This window comes from Xyrauchen texanus, chromosome 29, assembly GCF_025860055.1.
Source record: "Xyrauchen texanus isolate HMW12.3.18 chromosome 29, RBS_HiC_50CHRs, whole genome shotgun sequence".
Classification (NCBI taxonomy): Eukaryota; Metazoa; Chordata; class Actinopteri; order Cypriniformes; family Catostomidae; genus Xyrauchen; species Xyrauchen texanus.
In genome coordinates, this window is record NC_068304.1 from 19,668,528 (window position 1) to 19,687,656 (window position 19,129).

General features: G+C 39.3%; 2 protein-coding genes across 3 annotated transcripts in view; one reads left to right on the forward strand and one right to left on the reverse strand.

Annotated features, from left to right (window-relative positions):
- The window catches only part of LOC127622962 (E3 ubiquitin-protein ligase Siah1), a 44,662-nt gene extending 37,737 nt beyond the window's left edge, over positions 1-6,925 (forward strand). For both annotated transcript variants that reach the window (XM_052097169.1, XM_052097167.1), the window contains exon 3: positions 4,821-6,925. In XM_052097169.1, coding sequence (XP_051953129.1) covers positions 4,821-5,671 — 851 coding nt within the window. In that variant the 3' untranslated portion in view covers positions 5,672-6,925. The remainder of the gene's footprint in view (positions 1-4,820) is intronic.
- Positions 6,926-7,216: 291 nt separating this feature from the next.
- The window catches only part of LOC127623317 (lon protease homolog 2, peroxisomal), a 38,201-nt gene continuing 26,288 nt past the window's right edge, over positions 7,217-19,129 (reverse strand). The window contains exons 12-15 of the mRNA XM_052097726.1: positions 13,496-13,614; positions 10,485-10,692; positions 10,104-10,285; positions 7,217-9,932 (exon numbers count right to left, since the gene is read on the reverse strand). Of these exons, the coding sequence (XP_051953686.1) occupies positions 9,711-9,932; positions 10,104-10,285; positions 10,485-10,692; positions 13,496-13,614 (731 nt within the window). The 3' untranslated portion in view covers positions 7,217-9,710. The remainder of the gene's footprint in view (positions 9,933-10,103; positions 10,286-10,484; positions 10,693-13,495; positions 13,615-19,129) is intronic.

Genomic DNA, 19,129 nt, shown 5'->3' on the forward strand with positions numbered 1-19,129 from the left:
TTTTTACTAATGAGACAAGCTGTTGTCACTGTTTGAAATTTCATACATATTATTAACCAAAAAATTCACAAGGTGGGAGCCTAATAATGAAAAGTAGATGCTGACAATTAATTGTCAAACAAATAATTGCGATTATGATGATTAATTGCCTGTTTTAGGTGTTTCACGAATATGATGATTAATTACCATACAAACTAACTATAACCCAGCCAACCAGTATAGTTATTATATTGTATTGTATTGTATTGTGCAATAGTAAAATATTTCTGCCTTAAATTCTTCACTTTCACACATTATTGTCTCATGAAGGAAGACTTTGAGATTGTGTTTCTTGCATTTTGATCATCTCCACAGAAATAGAGCAGGATATCTCATCTGTCTCACTGCGTGAATAAACCCCATTTGCATTACATGGCCGTTAATTGAAACTGGAGTCCGTCTGCGTTTTTGCACAAAATTAATACGTTTATACCTTGTTTATTTTTCACGGGAGTTTGGCGAAAGTCTCTGTAGACGGCGTGCACATCAGAACGCTTGAGAAGTGATTCATCTTCACAACTGAATGACACAAGTGCTTTTTCCTGTGCTCATACAACACCATGCAGGGAAAGATGAGGCTGAATCCAGCTTCAACTGTTTGTATTCAGTAAAGGGACTCTGTGTTCGAAACTACACAACTCCATCACTGGCGACTGAAATGTTAATTTCATATTTAAAGTGCGGCATCATTTTATTATGTTATTATTCTTTGATTTATTCGCAATTTAGAGGGCTGAGTTAATGTTACTTACCTCAAAGATTACTTCAGTGCATATACTTCAGTGCATATATCTGCGAGGAACTGACTGACTGGCGCGTAAAAATATTTTAGATGAGAACTGTAAAAAATTCGGTTCATTATGAGACCGTGGCGGGGCAAATTAGACTAGTCAATTAATGGGAAACACTGTGATTGGATTAGCTACTCATGTGCTAGACTGTCATGTTTTTGGCTAATGCAGGACACTACTGAATGATGCGCATCAGAGGGGATTTAGAAGTGGGTATACGCCGTATACCTGCGTATACCCTGCACTACATCCCTGACCTGTAGCACAAATGCTAGTGTAGCAGCATTGTTTATCAGTTGGGTTGCTAGGAAACATTCAAACCCCTGTTATGCTAATGGCAGTGTTACAGTTTTGGTTTAAACATAATTTTCCAAGCATCTGGCAATGGAATTCCTTTATTGTTGGAGTTTGGATAATTCAAGTAGAAATATCCCACATCCGACTTGAATGAAACACAGCACAAGTGTCTCGCTTAACATTGACTTTCACCGTGCCTCAATCCTCAGTTGGCCTTCTTAGGCCCAAAGGCCATTGACCATTGGCCCCCAGTAAGCCCAGAGGAGGCACGATTAAGCCCCAGAAGTGAAAATGGGGACGCAACTGGCCTTGCATGCACTAGCACGCCTTCATTTGGCCCGACAGTGGAAACGTGGCTAATTATTGCAAATCGCCCTGGTCCTGTAGCAGCAAAGCATCCCCACACAATCACCAGCATGCTTGACTGTAGGTATGATGTTCTTTTTGTGGAATTCTGTATTTGATTTACACCAGATGTAGCAGGACCCGTCTTCCTAACAGTTCCACTTTTGACTTTTCGCCCTACTACTCTTGGAGTCTCAGACCTTTATTGATACGTGAGAGGTCTGCAGTTCCTTAGATGTTGTCCTTGGCTTTTTTTGTGACTGTCTGGATGAGTCATCGCTGTGCTCTTCGAGGAATTTTGGAAAGTCAGCCACTTCTGGGAAGCCTCACTAGTGTGCCAATCTTTCTCCATTTGGAGATAATGGTCCCAGAGCCTTTGAAATAGCTTTGTAACCCTACCCAGACTAATGTATTTCAATCACCTTTTTCCTCATCATTTCTGGAATTTCTTTCGACCATGGCATAGTGTGCTACTGGGTAAGACCTTTTAGCCAACTTCATGCTGCTGAAAACATATTTAGGTCTTGATTTGATTGAACAGGGATACCCAGGCTTGACTGTAATCAAGCCTGGGTATGTCTAGTCCAGCTGAACACCATTATGAATGCAGTTTCATAGATTTGGGGATTTAATAACTAAGGGCAAATACTTTTTCACACAGGCCCAGTTGGTATTTGGTAACTTATTTGCTTCAATAAATAACATTCTCATTTAAAAACTGTATTTTGTGTTTGCTCTGATTGCCTGTTTTATGTTTTATTTGATTACATTTTTTTAAACAATTTGTACGAGATGTACACAAAAACAGAAGAAATAAGGATACGGCAAATGCATTTCCACAGCACTATAAGTCAGCATCCTTTGTTGTTTCTGAAAAATTTCAACCCCTGTCAACCAAGCCAACCCCTAAAACCTACCCTGAGATTGCAGCAATTGATAGATGAGAATGTTGTTCTGGCTTAAGTCTGACCCTACTCCTATAATCTGAGGCCACTGATTGGTTGATAAGAAGGATGTTCCAGGCTAAGAATGCATACATAAGCTTTACAGTGATACACTTAGCAACAAAATGGTTCTATCACCTCTGAATAGAAGTGGGGAAATAATGTATAGTTTGATAAAATATTGCAATATTTTTTGTCATGATATTGTATTGTGTGTGTGTGTGTGTTATTTTTCCACATTCATTTTATGGTCATGTGGGAAAAAAAACGTTCTTTAACCAAAAATCAATCTAGTACTTAAACAACAGTCCATTAGATGCCGCAGTTATAATGCTTTTTCGTTTAGATAGAATGGAAGTATTTTGACGTCACCCACAACACAGAAAAATTATCGACAGCATGAATACTTCAGATAATCCACTTTCCGCTATCAAATCCAGAGTTTGGCAGCATATTGTTTTGTTCAGGGTTTTTCCTGCACTAAAAAGTTAATAATATTCTTCACACATTCTGCGCTGTACACTCACAAAATATGCAGCGTGAGCCATCACAGACCAACTAGCGCAAGGAATCTGCTTTGCTATATTATTTTGGCATCTGCCAAAATGAAGGTTTTTCAAATTACACATCACCCAAACTAAAATGTATCATGATTTTACAGTATTAACAGTAACTGTGGAATTTTTACAAAAATGTTAGTTTCATATTAAAAATACAAATCTATTAGGCGGAATTTATTTGACTTTTTGTGTAGGATGTGTCTGTGTTTGAGCTACTATTTTCATACATTTTCAACAAAACAAAATAAAAAACATTTAGAAAGAGAAGCCACATTGACCTAACCACAGAAATAAGGCGCTATGTGTGGTCTTATGTATGATTATGGCTTTGCACTATAAATAAAAGTGCAACAACACAAAGGGCTTTATGGATATATTATGGATGGAATTTCCTTCTGTGTCATATATAGCATGTTCTGTTAGAAGGGTGTTTGATATTAGGAAATAAAATGGCCTTGTTTGCGTTCAGATATTCCTAAAGATATTACTTAAATCGTTAAAAGTCTGATGAAAGGAAAACTATTTGAAAACAAAATATATTTATGGTGTTAATTAAATTAAATAAGGTGTTAAGTTTAGTTAAAATATGTGTTGAATTTCAAAGGTTCCATATACTTGGATGATGAAAAATATCTTATATCCAATGTAAACATGAAATGCAAATAATAATTGATACAAAAATATATTAATTAAATGCAGTTTTGTATAAACCAGCTTTGCTCATGTGGATGACCATATTCATCAGCCACCACTGATGACAAAGGCTGCTGTTTGTTTAAACTATTCCTTTAAGTTGCAAGGAATGCAGAACTTAATATTTAATATATTCACTTGTTATAAGGCTTCTTTTTTTTTAAAGGCCAGTCAAATATAATACTTATTTGAGGGTCTGTATTGCATATGTCCACAAATAAATGGTTACATATAAATTATTTCAGTAACTTTTTTTATATTAATTTAACAATGCATTTGGTGATTTGGGAAGTCCTTTGAAGAATAATAAGCAGTGAGTAAAATATCACAATGTATCATTGTTTTGAATCGCAATGCACCAAAAATAAAGAACGGCAATAATATTGCATTGTGACCTTGATATTGAGTTTATATCGCCAGTTACCTTGTGATTCCCACACCTACCACTGAACCCTTGGTCTTTGACTACAGGCCTAGATAGGTATGGAGGAAGTGGTGATTGTATAGCAGCAGGTTTTTTGTGCTTGTGCTAATTTTGGCCTTGTTTATTATACCCAGAGAGCTGCTGAGTGAGAGAGCTAAAAATACTTGGGCTTTATCAGAGCAGATGTGTTTACTAGCAGATTCTAAGCCATCTACATGCATTGCTCCCCGTCCATCCACACTCCCACCCTCTCCTCTGGCACTGCCCTTATTCCTCTACAAGAGACGATTTACTGTGCCATACACACTGTATATCGTCCTGTACACACTGCTCACTGCTAGTTGCCATAGGAACCCTTCTGCAGCAGACATGCGCTCTCAACATCTGAATTTACTGTCTCTGTCTGGCTTTTAAAAAGCAAGAGAATCTGTGCATTTTGCTCATGCCAGAAATAGCTGCCCCAGAGGCCCACTTTGAATTTATCAGTAGCACTAGACATTTATATCTCTGAGCCACTCAGGGAGAACAGGCAAGCAACTTAGAAAGGCATTCCTTGGCTCATAGCATGGTTGAGACTGTCATAGCTCTGTTTAGACTTACGACTGTGTATCAGCAGAAATGTGCACGTTTTACCCTGATGCTCATATTTAAAATGTCTACTGTTTATTTTTCGAGAAACATTTTTGTCTGCTTTAACAGTTCCAACTCTTCCCTCTCTGTTCTGTAGAAATGAGTCGCCAGACTGCCACAGCGCTGCCCACAGGAACCTCTAAATGCCCTCCTTCTCAGCGCGTCCCAACCTTATCGGGCACCACCGCGTCCAACAGTGACCTTGCCAGTCTGTTTGAGTGCCCGGTCTGTTTCGACTATGTCCTGCCCCCCATCCTGCAGTGCCAGAGTGGCCACTTGGTTTGTAGCAACTGTCGGCCTAAACTTACCTGCTGCCCTACCTGCAGAGGCCCGCTTGGGTCAATCCGCAATTTGGCCATGGAAAAAGTGGCCAACTCCGTGCTGTTCCCATGCAAGTATGCCTCGTCAGGCTGCGAAGTCACGTTACCGCACACAGACAAGGCAGAGCATGAGGAGCTTTGTGAATTCCGGCCATACTCTTGCCCGTGTCCTGGCGCCTCATGCAAGTGGCAGGGCTCGCTTGATGCTGTCATGCCCCATTTGCTGCACCAGCACAAGTCCATAACCACGCTACAGGGTGAGGATATTGTCTTCCTGGCCACAGACATCAACCTGCCTGGTGCGGTGGATTGGGTCATGATGCAGTCATGCTTCGGCTTCCATTTTATGCTTGTGCTGGAGAAGCAGGAGAAATACGATGGTCACCAACAGTTCTTTGCCATTGTGCAGCTGATCGGCACACGGAAACAGGCGGAAAACTTTGCCTATCGGCTTGAGCTGAATGGCCACCGGCGGCGACTCACCTGGGAGGCCACGCCACGTTCTATCCATGAAGGTATTGCCACCGCCATCATGAACAGTGACTGTCTGGTGTTCGACACCTCTATCGCTCAGCTGTTTGCAGAGAATGGCAACTTGGGCATCAACGTCACCATATCAATGTGCTGAGGACTAACAGCTGTGCATACTTGAACACACACACATACATGCAGACAAGCAAGATTTCTAAACACCGCAGGATACCTTGAGTTGTGCATTGGGGACAGGGGCATAGCTGACCTAGGGAACTCTTTGCTGTTGTATGCTCCAAGTTATCAAAAAATAAAAACAACTTATTGGTTGGAGCTTGGCACGTCCAACCAGACTTGGCTCCTAGGTTCTCAATTTTATGCTACAATGATATATGTTAAATTGTTAATGTATTCTACATTTTTGAGAGTAACAGTCATTGACCTTGAAGTTAGAGGGGAGCCCCCTTTGTGGAATGGACGTTTGCAAATGTGCTGTTTGGAATGATGGAAGGCACACTGCTGGATGGCGGTTGGGGAATATTGATCAATTTCAGGGTGTTTGCTCAAAAGTTGCAACACTTAAAGCAAGTTCTTGTTTCCCCAAGACATTTTGCATTTCAGTTCAGATAAAACACTAACTTTTATTTTCAAATATAAGGATTTGTTTTATTCTAGTCTCATCTTTCTTGCCTTTTTTTGTTTTGTTTTTTGTTCCCCATACAGAAAGTTTCTGGTAATTGGTGCATGACCACTGGATAAATTCATTAACATGTAACAAGTTCAGATTTCATTTTAGAATTTGTTTGTTTCTACCAATCACTGCAGTGAGTCTCCTGTTTGTTTCGAAGGGATGTTTCAGTCATAACTTGGCACAAGCACATCAAATCAAGTTACAAAAATAAGGAAGCCAATAATTTCTTCAAATACGATGGGACGCATTTTAAACTTGTTAACAGCTGGATTGAATTTGTACAGCACAGGCGAGACCACACAATGTTGATATGGAACCCCTCCATTACAAACACTGGAGAAACCACTGCATTGAGTATCAGGATAGGAACAAGAGCAATTACTACAGTTATTAAAAATAAATTACTTTTAAGAAAATGAAATGAAAAAGGCTGTTGTAAAATTGTGGCTAATCTTCAGTGTTTGTAGATAGTGTTGTTCTTCAGAAGACCTCTGTCTTTTTTTCTCTTTTTGTAAGTCAATATTTTTGTTGCTGTTATTCTTTGTATGTCTGTATTTCTGTTTTTGCAAGATAGGGTGAAGCAAAGCCAAACATCTATGTGGAGACATTGTACTGTTGCTAGTCCTGATCTCTAATTTTGTTTTGTTTTATTGTTTGTTTTTGTTCTATTTTGCCAGTAAATAAATCTATCTTTTTCATACCTTCTTGAATTTCTCACTCTTTATTGTAATTTACTGGGGCTGGCTTTATCTGGTTTTCTTTCTCTGTTTCCCCAATTTCCTGATACTTGCATTGTCTGTTCCCTGTGTCTAGGCTAGTGCTTATCAAATTATTCTGCTTCAGGACCCATATTTTACATATTTGGACATCAAGTGGCAACCCAACACAGTAACCAATGTGTCCATGTTGGCATCTGCCTAATTTATCTGGCTTCTAGATTTTGTGTCAAAATTTTCCAGAGCTTGATTGGATGCATTGTTTTTGTCATCAATAAGAGTGTTTTTTCTCCTTTTAAAATTTGGTTATGTTTATTTTGCAATCAAAACTGTGTATGATTATTTGTGTAGTTCCATTTTATTATGTACATTTTCCATTGTGTTTCCTGCTATCTGCTACCAAATTAGAATACACTTGTAACCCAACAGTTGAGAAGCACTGCACCTTATCGCCATCCTTTGGTGCATCTGCTCTGTATTGTGTAGCTAGAGGGCAAACTATATTCTGTCACAACTAGAATCAAGCTAAATGAATGGAGTAGTTTTATATTGCTTAGGATTACTCAAGTTGTAGCAAGATTGAACAGGTAATATTTTTAGTGCAGGTTTTAAGAAAATACTGCTTGATTTTTACCCTCCATATCGAACTGACAGGCTTCAGTTAAACTGAATTAATTATTAATCTTAAAACATTTCCAAACATGCCTTACATATTCAGGCCAAAGCTGTCATTCAGGTATTAGCATCATCAAATAAGAATGCCTTCATTGTTCTTATCTCCCAAAAGAAGGTCAAATGTAAACCGTTGGCAGTTTAATACATCTAATTAGCATATTAATGAAAACTAGCAACAATATGTGGACTAGATGTCACAGTAAGTTACTTTTAAAGCATTTTAGGTGTTCAGATAGAAAATTGCATTTGCATCTGATGTACAGTGCATCCGGAAAGTATTCACAGCGCTTCAATTTTTCCACATTTTGTTACGTTACAGCCATATTTAAATGGGTTAAATTCATTATTTTCCTCTAAATTCTACAAACAATACCCCATAATGACAACATGAAAGAAGTTTGTTTGAAATCTTTGCAAATATATAAAAAATAAAAACATAAGTACATAAGTATTCACAACCACTCAAAATTGAGCTCAGGTGCATCCTGTTTCCACTGATCATCCTTGAGATGTTTCTACAACTTGATTGGAGTCCACCTGTGGTAAATTCAGTTGATTGGACATGATTTGGAAAGGCACACACCTGTCTATATAAGGTCCCACAGTTAACAGTGTCAGAGCACAAACTAAGACATGAAGTCCAAAGAATTGTCTGTAGACCTCTGAGGATTGTATCGAGGCACAGATCTGGGGAGGGTACAGAAACATTTCTGCAGTATTGAAGGTCCCAATGATCACAGTGGCCTCCATCATCTGTAAATGGAAGTTTGGAACCACCAGGAATCTTCCTAGATTTGGCCACCTGGCCAAACTGAGCAATCGGGGGAGAAGGGCCGTAGTCAGGGAGGTGACCAATGGTCACTCTGAAAGAGCTGCAGCATTTCTCTTTGGAGAGAGAACCTTCCAGAAAAACAACCATCTCTACAGCACTCCACCAATCAGGCCTGCATGGTAGAGCGGCCAGACGGAAGCTGTTGGAGTTTGCCAAAAGGCACCTGAAGGACTCACAGACCATGAGAAACAAAAGATTGAACTCTTTGGCAAGCGTCATGTCTGGTTTCCTCCAGACATGACGCTTGCCATTCAGGCCAAAGCGTCATGTCTGGAGGAAACCAGACATGACAGTCTTGAACATCTCTGGAGAGATCTGAAAATGGCTGTGCACCGACGCTCCCCATCCAACCTGATGGAGCTTGAGAGGTCCTGCAAAGAATAATGGGAGAAATTGCCCAAAAATATGTGTACCAAGCTTGTAGCATCATACTCAAAAAGACTTGAGGCTGCAATTGGTGCCAAAGGTGCTTCAACACAGTGTTGAGGAAAGGCTGTGAATACTTATTTACATGTGATTTTATTTTATTTATTTATTTTTTTCATTTTTTATTGTTATTACATTTGCAAAGATTTCAAACAAACTTCTTTAATGTTGTCATTATGGGGTATTGTTTGTAGAATTTTGAGGAAAATAATTAATTTAATCAATTTTGGAATAAGGCTGTACATTACAAAATGTGGAAAAAGTGAAGCGCTGTGAATACTTTCCAGATTCACTGTATAACCATTCAGATTAATATGACCTAGAAAGCAGTATTTCCATTTATTTGAAACCCTGTGAATGAACATGGAAATATTATGGAAATTATATAATCTCAAACTTGACATATCATAACCAAATCTATATGCTTATGTAAAATTGTACTTCGTTTTCATCATGCTAAACATAACATTAACATTTTCCAATCTGAACATTATTAATGAACACTATGAAGAACACTCATAGTTAAATTACACCTTTTAAGAGTCACAATTAACATCCTCCACAGAGTTCATTTCTAATCTACAGTATAAACAGCTAATAGTCTGCTTTGCCAACATTAGCTTATTTTGATGTCAGATCAACAGGAGCATAATTACATGAATTACAATTACAACAGATAAATTATATATTATTAATGAAATAAAGGAAAAAGAATAAGGGATCTTAATCTGATTCATTACCAAAAAGCCATTCTTTGTAGATGAGGGAATCATTAAATAAAAATTTGTGTTGAAAATACTTTGAGAAGAAAGTCTTGAGCACCTTTGTGTGCATTAGTTGTCTATCAACTGCAATCTCAGAGTTTGCTAACAACTTGGGGATGATTGACAGCTGAAGGGAAGCCCCCATCAAATGCCGCATTTAGGACTTCATCTAGAGTGCTGGCGAAAACAAAATCCAGGTCAGCTCGCACATGGGCAGGTATTTCCTCCAAGTCCTTCTCATTGCGCTTGGGGATGATGATTCGTTTCAGATTGGCCCGGTGAGCTGCCAAGACTTTATCCTTTATGCCACCCACCTGTAGAGAGACAAGACACGTCTTGTGAGTTAAAATATATCAATTACTTTTAATGATGAACGATCTTTGAATTAGTACATGAACAATGCGTGTTCGGCTGCAGGTTGTAATTTGCCCTGTATTTTTATGCCCTACAGGTGCGATTGTGAAAATTGCTTTTGGGTTCCTCACCGGTAGCACCAGTCCCCTCAAAGTGATCTCTCCTGTCATGCCCACATCAGAGCGCACCAGCCGCCCACTCAGCAGTGAGGCCAGGCACGTTACTATGGTAACACCAGCCGAGGGTCCGTCTTTAGTGACTGCACCTGCTGGGAAGTGCAAGTGGATGTCGGTACCCTCCAAAAGATCATTGCCTGAAAGGTTTCAAACACATTTTGCAATTTAAATCAGTATATAAAAAATCTGTTATATATATTAGGTAAGAGTGGAATTTAAAATGGAAAATGAGAGCAAAGAATGAATTAAATAACTAACAAAACGAGGAATGGGTCTCACTTGGCTTTGCTGTTTTCGCTATAAAAGTTTGTGTGTACAGGTGTACATTTAACTTGCCATTTGTGAGGTGGTAAGTCTTGGCATTGCTGCGGAGCCAGCTAATAGCTAGGTGGGCTGATTCCTTCATGACATCCCCCAACTGTCCTGTCAGGGTCAACTGCCCTTCCCCTTCCATACGGCTGGCCTCTACAAACATGATTTCCCCACCCATTGGAGTCCAGGCCAGGCCTATCGCCACACCCGGTAGGGTCAGTCGCTCTGATACCTGCACACATGGTCATATGAAAGCATAAAAGTTCTGAAACACAAACTTCCTCAAATATTTTCATATTTTGCATACTGTATGTCTGGAGGGAGATCTTCAACCATTAAAGTCAATTTCATAAAACACCAACTTTGGTTTGCTTTTGTACTAAAGTAAAACCATCTGTCCAAAGTGAGTTCCCTGCCTTAACCCCATTTAGCACACATCATTTTTGTTATGACTATACTGTGTGTGTGTGTGTATATATATATATATATATATATATATATATACACACACATACACACACACACACACACACACACACAAAATAGTTAGTTCCGGTCCTCAAATCTGATTGGACGAGAGACGTTCCATGAGCACTAATGGTCCGACACCATCAGCACTCTGATGCTTCATTGTGTGTATCACTCCGCTTGTGTTCTTTCTAAACTAAAGTGTAAAAGTCATGCATGTGTTAAGAGTTACAAGTGTCTCTCTTACATGTATTTTTTATTTAAAAAAAATTACATTACATATGTTAGCCAGCAGGTGGTGGCAAAATATATTTTTGGTGTAATATGAGCAGTTGGTGACGTGAAGTGAATCTGCATCAGCCGTTTACATATAACAGTGCTCCGTGACCCCTCTTTTACTACTACACAACTACAGCTAGAAAATAGCTTCAAACGAACAACTTCAGCATTACGGCTCATCACAGCTGAGAGACACAACAGACTGATTAATTACACAACTCAAGGCGCTTAGATGTTACTGGAGTTTCCACATTGGAGAAAAAGTACTGTTTAAATTGGCAGAGGACATTGCGGTATCTGTAGTGAATGACTCTTGCGCACCGGCTACCGCGAAATAGGGAGAATTACTCCCGCTTGGACAGCTATTTTTCCACTTAGAAGATCTCTGCATGGGTGTGGCAACAGGTGATTGCACACGCTCCGTCCGTCTCTCTCGCTCTCTAACACACACACACACTAACATCTATCCTTGTTTATCCAATAACTTGTTAGAAACAGCACAAGCCGTGATACTACTTCTGAAGTGACATTTTTTAATTACTAACAAAGGCTTGGACACATTTGAATCAGCAATGGGTTTTATTTGCAAATGGAAGAAACACAAAAGAACTGTCAATCTCCCTCGGTCTGGGACTCCATGCAAGATCTCACCACGTGGAGTTGCAATGATCATGAGAATGGTGAGGAATCAGCCCAGAACTACACGGGAGGATCTTGTCAATGATCTCAAGGCAGCTGGTAACACACTACGCCGTGAAGGACTGAAATCCTGCAGCGCCCGCAAGGTCCCCCTGCTCAAGAAAGCACATGTACAGGCCCATCTGAAGTTTGCCAATTAACATCTGAATGATTCAGAGAGAACTGGGTGAAAGTGTTGTGGTCAGATGAGACCAAAATTTAGCTCTTTGGCATCAACTCAACTTGCCGTGTTTGGGGGAGGAGGAATGCTGCCAATGACCCCAAGAACACCATCCCCACTGTCAAACATGGAGGTGGAAACATTATGCTTTGGGGGTGTTTTTCTGCTAAGGGGACAGGACAACTTCACTGCATCAAAGGGATGATGGACGGGGCCATGTGCCGTCAAATCTTGGGTGAGAACCTCCTTCCCTCAGCCAGGGCATTGAAAATGGGTTGTGGATGGGTATTATATATATATATATATATATAGACACACATACAGACACACACACACACCAACACCGGTGGCCAAAAGTCTGGAATAATGTACAGATGTTGGTACTTTAATTCACCAAAGTGGCATTACATTTATTAGAAAGTATAGTCAAGATATTACTGGTGTAAAAAACAGCATCATCACTATTTGAAAAAAAGCTATTTTTAATAAAATCTAGACAGGCCCCATTTCAAGCAGCCATCACTCCAACACTTTATCCTTAATCCTTAATAACCCAAATTGCTAATTTAGTACACAGTTGAAAGCTATTTGTTTCGTTAAATGAAGTTTACATTGTGTTTATTTTTGAGTTGCCACAGTACACAATAGACTGGCATGTCTTAAGGTCAATATTAAAAGAAACAGCTTTCTCTAGCAACTTGTAGGTCAATCATTGTTTTGAGGAATGAAGACTATACAATGCTTGAAACTGCCAAAATTATTGTTTTTGTATTGGAAGGCCAGATGTACAACTAAATAAGAGGATAAGTACATCATAGTCTCTAGTTTGAGAAATAGACGCCTCACATGTCCTCAGCTGACAGCTTCATTGAATTCTACCCGCTGAACACCAGTTTCATGTACAACAGTAAAGAGAAGACTCAGTGGTGCAGGGCTTATGGGAAGAATTGCAGAGAAAAAGACACAGAAAAAGTTTTGAAACAGAAAAACAAAAAGAAAAGGTTAGAGTGGGCAAAGAAACAGACTTTGGACAACAGATAATTGAAAAAGAGTGTTATGGATCTTAACTCCATTGAGCTTTTATGGGATCAGCTAGACTGTAAGGTGCGTGAGAAGTGCCCGACAAGACAGTGTACATTTGCTGTCCCCTCAAAATAACTCAACACACAGCCATTAACGTCTAAACCGCTGGCAACAAAAGTGAGTACACACCAAAGTGACACATTGCCCTGTGATTTCTAGAAATCACCCAAAAATCTCCATAGGGCTTTTCACACTGTGCTCAGACGATCAGACTATCTAGCTAATGCATTTTCCTTCTCTAGCTTGGTACACAAAGGTGTAGTGAGGCTTGAAGTGTGTGCTTTGAATTCTAGAAACATTTCATGCAGAGATACAAGGAGATTTCAGGTATTTATTTGATGCTAACCTCCATCTCAAAAATTGGTGGGCCAAGAATATCCTTAAGGGCAATGTGATCGATAACAATGGGCATCTCTGGAGGTGCTGCTATCCCAGAATCCTCCTCCTTGCTCTCTGTAGTCTTTTCTGAAAGATAGAAAGAAATTATGGTAAAGTGGTAAACAAAGAGGCTACATAAAAGGGAACTACAGGGTTCCTGTTGCTGAAGTGGAAATACACCAACTGTTTAAATGTCTACCTTGAATGCACGGTAAGCTGCTTTGGATAAAAGCATCTCCCAAATGTACAGTACTGTGCAAAATTCTTAAGAAACTGTAAGATGTTTCACAAAAGCATTTGTCTTAAGATGGTTATTTACATCTTCAGCTTTAGTGTGTCAATAGGAAATATAAATGTTAGACTCCCAAACATTAGTTTTGAAAATGGAAAATATTAGAATAGAAGAACAGGGAGCCCTGCAACAGATGTCATGTCCCCCACAAAACCCCCCACGAACATCAAGTCAGTCTGGGATTACATGAAGAGACAGAAGCAATTGACACAGCCTAAATAGAAAGAAGAACTGTGGTGAATTCCCCAAGAAGCTTGGATCATCCTGTCTGCCCACAACCAAGAAAAACTGTGTCCAGGTGTACCTAGGAGAATTGGGGCTGTTTTAAAGGCAAATGTGGTCATACCAAATATTGATTTAGCTTTTTTATGTTTACTGGACTTTGTATGATGTTAAGTGATAAATGAAAACTATTATGTCATTATTTTTGAAGACATCCTCACTATGCAACCTTTTTCTCAAGTGCCTAAAACTTTTGCCCAGCACTGTATAATTGTAAATTTACATTACATATCAATAGGTGCTTTCCCACCATAGGGCCGAACAGTTACCGTTGCTGTACATGCATGATTGTTGACAAGGTTTTCCATTGTGGTTAGCTAACCATGTTGAGAAATTTGCAAAGGGAATGGTTTGTATTCACACCATTACCAAACCATACTCAAGTGGAAATGCTACTGAAACCATTACTCAAGGGGTGGTCACACTAGGATTTAAGCAGGCAATTGTTTTTTCATACAACGCAACGGACAGGATATGATGTCATGAAGGAGATTTTCTGGTGCAAGTAAATAATACATCACAAATAACAAATATTCTTAGGGCTGCAACTAAAGATTATTTTGATAATCAATTAATCTACAATTACTTATTCAATTAATCATATAAAAAAAGACATTTTATTATTTTATTAGAATATTTGTTTACATTTACATTTATGCATTTGGCAGACACTTTTATCCATAGTGACTTACAGTGCACTTATTACAGGGACAATCCCCCCGGACCAACCTGGAGTTAAGTGCCTTGCTCAAGGATACAATGGTGGTGGCTGTGGGGATCGAACCAACGACCTTCTGATTAATAGTTGTGTGCGTTAGCCCACTACGCCACCACCACTCCTATATTTAAAAACAGACACGATAAAGGGCGTAAGGATTTGTTTTGATTTACATTACTGAATTCATTGATTTTATACTCTCAAAAAACGTTAATACTAAACAAATCCTGAATCCTGAAAAGTAAGTTCAATTTATTATTATTATTATTATTACTTTCAGTACATATTCAAAAAAGTTACTTTCATTACTTGTAAAATTTTGTAGAACAAAAAGTACTGTTCATTAAAAGAGTAAAATGATCTATCAGGGATGGAGTGTGACAAAAACATCAGCCCTACAGATGACACGAGAATAGATATAGAAATAATTCTGCCCAGTTGAAAAATCCATAATTATGTTAGATGCACAATCACTCTTTCAACGAATGCAGCAACCGCCCAACGTTAAACTGCCTGCTTATCATGATTTTCTTTGAAGTGTTTATAAAGTACTCTCATGCGCTGGGCAACTTGGGTCATGTTTTTTACACTTCATCTTGTCTCCGTTGTTTTTCAAATGAGTTTCATCATACAACACATTTTCAATGGTCTGTAAAGTGACGTCACTGTCTGAGCTTCTCCGTGCTCACGGTATATATCCAAATAATCGATAATGAAATTCATTGTCGATGATTTCCATTATCGAAAACAATCGGTTTTAACGATTATTCTTGCAGCCCTAAATATTATATAAAAATTTTAAATATATTGAACTCGTATGTATGAAACAGAGTGCTTAATTTCTGCGCATGAACTTGTGTTCCTGGTCTACCATGTTCGGATGTGTTTGAATGGGAGTGAATGGAGCATGAACTGTAGCGTGACTGCCCCCAAACCATGCGCAGACTGATGGTGACAAAGTGGCTAATTCAAGTTTGTGTGTTCATTGTCTGTCACATTTATGTATCAACATTATGACACCATGTATGGTTGACTGACAGTCGAACCACACCATTCAGAAAACTAATAATAATAACTTTTACTGTGCCTGCACTTACAGTGAGGAAAATAAGTATTTGAACACCCTGCTATTTTGCAAGTTCTCCCACTTGGAAATCATGGAGGGGTCTGAAATTGTCATCATAGGTGCATGTCCACTGTGAGAGACATAATCTAAAAAAAAAAAATCCAGAAATCACAATGTATGATTTTTTTTAACTATATATTTGTATGATACAGCTGCAAATAAGTATTTGAACACCTGTCTATCAGCTAGAATTCTGACCCTCAAAGATCTGTTAGTCTGCCTTTAAAATGTCCACCTCCACTCCATTTATTATCCTAAATTAGATGCACTTGTTTGAGGTCGTTAGCTGCATAAAGACACCTGTCCACCCCATACAATCAGTAAGAATCCAACTACTAACATGGCCAAGACCAAAGAGCTGTCCAAAGACACTAGAGACAAAATTGTACACCTCCACAAGGCTGGAAAGGGCTACAGGGAAATTGCCAAGCAGCTTGGTGAAAAAAGGTCCACTGTTGGAGCAATCATTAGAAAATGGAAGAAGCTAAACATGACTGTCAATCTCCCTCGGACTGGGGCTCCATGCAAGATCTCACCTCGTGGGGTCTCAATGATCCTAAGAAAGGTGAGAAATCAGCCCAGAACTACACGGGAGGAGCTGGTCAATGACCTGAAAAGAGATGGGACCACCGTTTCCAAGGTTACTGTTGGTAATACACTAAGACGTCATGGTTTGAAATCATGCATGGCACGGAAGGTTCCCCTGCTTAAACCAGCACATGTCAAGGCCCGTCTTAAGTTTGCCAATGACCATTTGGATGATCCAGAGGAGTCATGGGAGAAAGTCATGTGGTCAGATGAGACCAAAATAGAAATTTTTGGTCATAATTCCACTAACCGTGTTTGGAGGAAGAAGAATGATGAGTACCATCCCAAGAACACCATCCCTACTGTGAAGCATGGGGGTGGTAGCATCATGCTTTGGGGGTGTTTTTCTGCACATGGGACAGGGCGACTGCACTGTATTAAGGAGAGGATGACCGGGGCCATGTATTGCGAGATTTTGGGGAACAACCTCCTTCCCTCAGTTAGAGCATTGAAGATGGGTCGAGGCTGGGTCTTCCAACATGACAATGACCCGAAGCACACAGCCAGGATAACCAAGGAGTGGCTCTGTAAGAAGCATATCAAGGTTCTGGCGTGGCCTAGCCAGTCTCCAGACCTAAACCCAGTAGCGAATCTTTGGAGGGAGCTCAAACTCCGTGTTTCTCAGCGACAGCCCAGAAACCTGACTGATCTAGAGAAGATCTGTGTGGAGGAGTGGGCCAAAATCCCTCCTGCAGTGTGTGCAAACCTGGTGGAAAACTACAGGAAACGTTTGACCTCTGTAATTGCAAACAAAGGCTACTGTACCAAATATTAACATTGATTTTCTCAGGTGTTCAAATACTTATTTGCAGCTGTATCATACAAATAAATAGTTAAAAAATCATACATTGTGATTTCTGGATTTTTTTTTTAGATTATGTCTCTCACAGTGGACATGCACCTACGATGACAATTTCAGGCCCCTCCATGATTTCGAAGTGGGAGAACTTGCAAAATAGCAGGGTGTTCAAATACTTATTTTCCTCACTGTATGTCTATTTGAGACTTTCCAGTAAGGGAGATAATAGACACAGGGGCCGGAGGGGAGAATACTAAAAAAGAAAGAGCAAGAAAGAAAGCTGTCTGAAATAATGGAATATTATGGGCTGTAGAATGAGGCCACATGGGTCCAGCTATGGGGGACAGCAGGTGCTATCTTATTTTGTGAGGAAACAATAAGGTGTGGTCTTCATACATAATAAGGAAAATAGCTTCAGGGTGTATTTACAAATAGTATGTCTATGGGTCTAATTAGTTGTTGGTAGTTTTTTAGCCCTGGGCAAGACTCACTATTATGTACATGAACCTTGCTGCCCACAGATCATGTGACTAGACTATTAATGACATGCAAAGGAGGAGTGTCATGTTTTGAAGAACAAAGAACGAAAGGAAATGGATATGCCATGCAGAAGACAACATGAAACTGACTCTATTTAGTCTCTTCATAAATGCCCTGGACTTATTATTCATGATTCTGTTATTCTTAAGAAAAAACATTTGTTGAATAATAATTGATTAAATTGTAGCAACTTCCTCCATCTCTGAAACAACTTTTATTTCCTGCTGACATAACCAAGGCTGATTGAATAGGCAATAATCAGATAATTTATTACAGATTTATTACAATTTACAGATAATATTACAGTGTACATTTTGCTATTCAGTGTTGGTTGTAATCTGATCACAATGTAGTTTGTTGCTGTTAATTATTTACTTTTTTATTTAAAAAGTAGTGTAACAACATTAAAAGTTTAACACTATTAAAAGGCACTATTCCTTTAAGAGAATGAGACTCATGCCTCTTTTTATGAGGAATCAGAAGGGTGGCAGCAGGGGCGTGGTCGAGTATTTGTACAGAGAGAGAGAGAAAGCGGTAAGGGTGCACACACGTGAGCGCTAGATGTCTAACACCTGTTTCTGACTGCAGTGAGTAACGGGGAGAGTGATATAAGAAGGAACCACGCCAGAAACGGGGAGAGAGTGTTGCGCTTCAACAGCCAGAGTGTGTTCATTTATGTTGAAACTAAAAAGCTGTTTTAAGTTACATGTTATTAAAAAACCTACCTTTTGAGTTGAAGCCCCACGTTTCCCGCTTCCTCCTTTCACCATCCACGAACCCCGTTACACACAAACTAAACTCTTCATTTATTTCTCTGTAATTCAGAGACTAAGCTGTACTGAATGTACCATGAGAGTCTAGATAATAACAGCTGGAAGTGCACGAGACATGATGTGAAGACTAAGAAAAACACCTGCTAAAGTGAGCAGCAGAGGATTGGAGAAAGCAACAGGAATTGAGGCATACATAAATCACTCATTTCAAAGCTTTATTCAGTCTGCAAATAATGTCGCCTGGCAACAGGAACATCCACATTTTGATCAGAGGAGGAGCTAAAAGGAACCGTTCACACAGTGATGCAAATTCTGTCATAGCATCATATGGGCCACTTTTATAATACTTTCATGGTTCTTTTATTGACATTTTAGAGCTTGACAGCACAAGCCCTCATTCGCATTCATTGTATGTAAAACAGTGGTCACTAAATGTTTCCAATAATTTTCATTTTTGGGTGAACTATCCCTTTAAGAAAACCCC